Here is a 5,595-nt window from a genome sequence, read left to right as displayed (position 1 = left end):
AACTTTAAAATTTCTTATTTACTCTTAATGAAATGATATATGTTCATACAAATGGCCACGGAATATTTTAGACCACAAATTTCAGAATTCTTTATTTAATTCCTAATTATCTTTAATGTTTGATTTATAAACAAAAAATTATAAGTTAGAAATTCTAACTTATGGCTCATTTTAACTTAAAATTAAATGCTTATAAACACTTTTTGAATTGACCAAAACGCTCTGCTTAAAAAATATTTAACTTAAACGTCTGTGTCCAAACTAATAACACAACTTATTTGAAACGAGTTAAACAAATATAGTAAACCGGGTGTTAAGTCTAATGAGAAGAATGTCAAAGTTGGGCAACTACAGAGTAGCACTAGCACTTCCCGCTATCTCCTCTCTCTTATTTCTCCTATAAAAACGTTTCTTCCATTCAACCTTTTTCTCGACTCAATTTCACTCACATTTCTACGGAGAGAGCTCTGCTTTTCATCTCTCCAATGGCAATTTATTGGAGATCCTATCTTTCTCTTTCTGCATTGCTACTTGTGATGCTACTAGTCATCAATGTCACTCCCGGTCACAGGTAATTGAACCCTTTCCATTGATTCATAAGCTTATTTTTGACAATGTCGAAGCAAACAACTTGAATTTCTGAATTCGAGTGTGTTACATGAACGACTCTGTTTCTGATTAGTTCGCGTGAATAGATAAATTATTACGATTTGCTCATTGAATGTACTTTTTTTCTTCTTTCATTTTCAGTGCTGAAGAAGCAGAGCAATTCCAGAGCTTAAAGAACTTGACAATGGCGAATAGGTGGATTTTTGATATTCTTTTAACATCTCCTTATTAAATACCATTTGATTTGCTCTTCATATGATATAGCTGTGCATGTAGTATTGGTAAGTTTTAATGTGCATCCGAAAACACAATCCTTATCGTATAGATTGGATCAGGAAAAAAATTGGTTCTATAATTCTGTTAAAAAACCCTACGATCGGTGACTCTAAATTAGAGCAAATAATTTGCCCGATAACGATTTGCTCCTTCACCGTCATATGCAGCATTGAATTTGTTAAAGAATGAAAAAAGTCTCATATTGATGGTTAATGCTAGCTTTTGGAGTGTGAGTTCGATCCAAGACATAATTTTACAGAATTCTTTTTATTTTGCCTGAAATTGGGCGTTGAATTCATTATCTATACTTTTCATTTTGTATTAGCAAATCAAGGCTCAATTTCGATGGTTCTGTTCCTAACATTCAATTTTCTATTTCAAATTTGCAGTTTAAGTGAAGAAAATGTACCAAACCATGAACATGCTGTAGATGATCCAGAAAAGGTGGTTTCAATGGTAGACATGTAAGTTCTCTCTGCTTTCTCTATCATCAGTATGCTAATATTTCATCACTAGTATTAAAAAATTCCCAATGAATATTCTATATTTATTTTCCCTATTCCCTTTACCTATCTGCATTCATGTGCTTACATAAATGAACTGTACTAGAAGTAATTAACCCCTCACATGATCCATATACATCATCAACACAAAATTAAATGCATTGCCCCAGTTACTATACCATTTACCTCTCCCCACCTACTCAATTTTCACCCAAATTCATCCCCTGTCAATTCTCTTGTTTGATTCATGACTGACAGTAAAGAATATATCGCACATGCAATGTGCCAACCGCCCTAAGTCAGCTTTTATGAGCCCGATTAATTAAACTAATCCTGTTATTAAGTTAATCAGAAAATTCAGTTTAAATATTTGCTTCGAGTTATGTGATAGGAGTACTTTATAATATAGGCAGGCATCCAATCCGGTATTAGTACGGAACTCGAAATACCTTTTTGGAGAATTTAATCATTGATTAGCAAGGCCATGTTATGTTGTAGTATCTCCTTTTTGTTTTCACATGGTCTTTGTTGCCAGATCCGCACATTTTGCTATGTTTCATGTGTCTTTTTCTTTCATGTTATCTATGGATTATGTTGGAGGTAGCTTTACATACCAAGCACATTGTTGGTTCAGTTTTGTGTTAACTTATTTTTCAATCCACCACCCTCCTTATCTTAAATCACAGGCCAAAACCACCCTATTTGCTTCACGTGACCAGATTTAGCTAACCATTAAAGATTAGCCAAATAGTATATTGTACTTGCACTTGTATTTTGTGGCAAAGTGAATGAGCGATCAGATCTGAGCTCACACCAGTAAATCCAAAGATCCAGCAGCTGGCTGAACTGACATACACATGCCCATATTAAATGACACCTGTATGTTAATAAAGATTAATTACCCTACCGACATTATAGATGCATTTATCAGCCCACCTTATAGATTCATTAATTGCACAAGGCAAACGGAAAGAGGTACCAGTTCCGTAATGACCGTATTTCCCATCCCCACTTGTATCACTTTAATAACTAACTACTTCACCTCAAAGGCATTACTAAATTTGTTCATATATGTCTAATCAGCCAATTTTTATTTTTCTCAGCGACTTCCTAACTTTAATCATGTGAACAGAGCTAAATTAAATTGTTGATTATACAGGAGCATTAGGAATAGTACAGAGAGGAGGAAATTGGGTTTTTTCTCATGTGGAACTGGAAATCCTATTGACGATTGTTGGCGTTGTGACCGTAATTGGCAACGTAACCGCAAGCGCCTAGCAGACTGTGCTATTGGCTTCGGACGTAATGCTATTGGCGGCCGTGATGGCAAGTACTATGTTGTCACTGACCCAAATGATGACGACCCTGTAAATCCCAGACCTGGAACACTTCGTCATGCTGTAATTCAGGACAGACCGTTGTGGATAGTGTTTAAACGGGATATGGTTATTACACTTAAACAAGAGCTAATTATGAATAGTTTCAAGACAATTGATGGACGTGGTGTCAATGTTCATATTGCCAATGGGGCCTGTATTACTGTCCAATTTGTTACTAATATTATTATACATGGCATCAATATTCATGATTGTAAGCCAACTGGTAACGCCATGGTACGTAGTTCACCGAGTCACTTTGGATGGAGGACAATTGCTGATGGAGATGGCATTTCCATTTTTGGGTCTAGCCATATTTGGGTTGATCACAATTCTCTTGCCAACTGTGCTGATGGCCTAATTGATGCTATCATGGGATCCACTGCAATTACAATCTCCAACAATTATTTTACACACCATAATGAGGTGATGTTATTAGGCCACAGCGACTCCTATGTTAGAGATAAGATTATGCAGGTGACTATTGCTTACAACCATTTTGGTGAGGGTCTCATTCAGAGAATGCCAAGGTAAAATTTGTTTTGTTCCACTTTTTAACATTTTTGTTCTCTGTAAATTCTTGTGCTAAAAAGTATTACCAATTGATCGATATGCAGGTGTAGACATGGTTATTTTCATGTGGTGAACAATGACTATACACATTGGGAGATGTATGCCATTGGTGGCAGCGCTTCTCCTACAATTAACAGCCAAGGAAACAGATATCTCGCCCCGGCCAACCCTTTTGCCAAACAGGTTAATTTCCATCTTTTGCTTCTTCTCTTTTTGAGGGTAATTAGGTAAGTATAACACTAATGACTAAGGTTAATCTGTTGCTAAGTTTGGTGGAACTCATACTCTGGAAATATAGAACTACCAAAAGAAAATAGAATGGACTATAAATTGGAGCTCTAAATGATTCATTTTGGACTCAAAAACAAGGACTTTTTGGTTGGCAGGTGACACATAGAGTGGAGCAATCAGATGTGTGGAAGCATTGGAACTGGAGATCAGAGGGAGACCTTATGCTTAATGGAGCCTTCTTTACGCCATCTGGACACGGTGCTGCAGCCAGCTATGCTAGGGCTTCAAGCTTAGCAGCAAAGGCCTCTTCCCTGGTTGGCACTCTTACTTCAAATGCTGGTGCACTTTCATGTCGCAGGGGCTACCAATGTTAATGTCTAAGACATTGACACAACCACACATTACCTTTACCTGTCCGGTGAAATTGTCGTGTAATCTAGCCAATTTTATACCTTCTTTACCTTGCATCCCTTTCTAAACACCTCACCAGCAAGATACATATGTATTTCTTTTATACATTAAAATGATTCGAACCCCCCTTGTCTAGTGTTCCATCTGTCTAATGTAGCAATGCTCAACCCCGCCCTGCCTCAACGAGAAAATTTTAACTCAGAGGATCTGTGGAGCAGGTGTTGAAGTGTTGTACCCTACACATCATATTTCTCCTTAGTCATTCCCTTTCTCTTCTACCACGTTTGCTTAAAATCTTGATCACCAACTACTTCTCTTGCTTACGGTTGATAGGAAACCGACTTTTTTCTTCCCTCTCCTCTTGATATGGAGCATTCAGAAACATAGTACCAAAGAGATTGCAGAAAACATGCACAATAAAAAAAAAAGACAATGAAAGCTGATTTTTCTGGTTTATTGTTAAACATGTTTAGCAGTAAGTGTTGAAACTGGCATCTTATATAATGTAATTATTATGGTTTTCCTTCATAATTCAAGTTATTTCTGCCTACTTTTTATCACTTTCCCCCTATTTAATTTTCTATATATGTCACTAAAAGTTGAATTATTATGATGGCAATTACAGTTTTGCTTCACCTTAATTATCAGTATTGCAGTAGATGAATTTTTGGAGAGGGGTAGTCATTATTTAAATTAGATTGGTTTTGACTTTTAATGTTTAACTTATTGTACTTTGGAAATTATGAGTTCAGACTTAATGCTTGTTGAAACTTTAGTGATTTAATTTTTCACATAAATATTTAAATCGCGGGTCAAAAAATATTGGATTCTATTGAGATCTTAGCACAGGGGCTGCATCCACCACGATATGGATGCCACAAGAATTGCATGTGAGATTAGGCAGGCGGTACATGCCTATTCTTTACCTACAGAACATGCCATTTTCTTGCCCATAAGTATCTTGCAGGCAGCATACAGCCATGTGAAGTAATTCACCATTCATCCCTGGATCTGACACCAAAACAAACACTTTTTGAATTCTAAACACCAAAAGGGACCTCTCTCTAAAACACACACCAAAACAGACAGTTCACCCATTTGAAACTTGATAATAAAGTATTCATATCAAATTGGCTTAATAATTTCTCATTTTCACCACAATTATCTAAATGAAATGTTAATTCAAGCAATAACATTATTATCAAGGAAATTTCTAATCTAAATAAAGTAAAATCAAGTCTAGATAGACCATACTACTAATTCATATTCAAGTCAAATATTTCTCGACTCTTATAAACTCTATGCAATTTAAACATCAATTCTTATGCTTCCCTAAGGAACTAGACACTGGCGCCACAACTCCTCAAATGACAATGAAAAATACGTCACCCTGGAAGGCATCTTAGAGGAGAAGATTTGGTGTTGTGCCCACCAACATAACTTAGTTTAGTCTATACACACCACATTTTTTATTTATTTATTTTGTAGGGTTCCTTTAAGAAAAAGTGAAAAGTGATGCATTGTGGGGTCAGGGACTTTTTTATCACTTTAAAAACTTGGGGGATAAAATAGAAAAAAATTATTCTATGAGAGGCATAGATATTAGGTGGCAGACA

The 5,595-nt window shown here is 36.0% G+C and overlaps 1 protein-coding gene across 1 annotated transcript; it reads left to right on the top strand.

The window, feature by feature from the left end:
• Positions 1-340: 340 nt before the first annotated feature.
• Positions 341-4,539, top strand: LOC102587929 (probable pectate lyase 8). Its single transcript, XM_006350239.2, has 6 exons — positions 341-571; positions 751-804; positions 1,275-1,349; positions 2,548-3,294; positions 3,382-3,520; positions 3,724-4,539. Exons 1-6 carry the CDS (start codon positions 486-488, stop codon positions 3,940-3,942), a joined length of 1,320 nt encoding a protein of 439 aa, XP_006350301.1. The 5' UTR covers positions 341-485; the 3' UTR covers positions 3,943-4,539.
• Positions 4,540-5,595: the final 1,056 nt, after the last annotated feature.

Source organism: Solanum tuberosum, unplaced genomic scaffold, assembly GCF_000226075.1.
Source record: "Solanum tuberosum cultivar DM 1-3 516 R44 unplaced genomic scaffold, SolTub_3.0 scf00115, whole genome shotgun sequence".
NCBI classification, from domain to species: domain Eukaryota; kingdom Viridiplantae; phylum Streptophyta; class Magnoliopsida; order Solanales; family Solanaceae; genus Solanum; species Solanum tuberosum.
Note: the sequence above shows the minus strand (reverse complement) of the source record. Positions and strands in the feature narration are given on the sequence as shown.

What these genes read in the sequence shown, in the direction of transcription:
- LOC102587929 (XM_006350239.2), top strand. Translation starts at nt 486, where the DNA reads ATGGCAATTTATTGGAGATCCTATCTTTCTCTTTCTGCATTGCTACTT. An exon ending in AATGTCACTCCCGGTCACAG is followed by an intron (nt 572 to 750) that starts GTAATTGAACCC and finishes TTTCATTTTCAG; the next exon opens with TGCTGAAGAAGCAGAGCAAT. An exon ending in GTGGTTTCAATGGTAGACAT is followed by an intron (nt 1,350 to 2,547) that starts GTAAGTTCTCTC and finishes TTGATTATACAG; the next exon opens with GAGCATTAGGAATAGTACAG.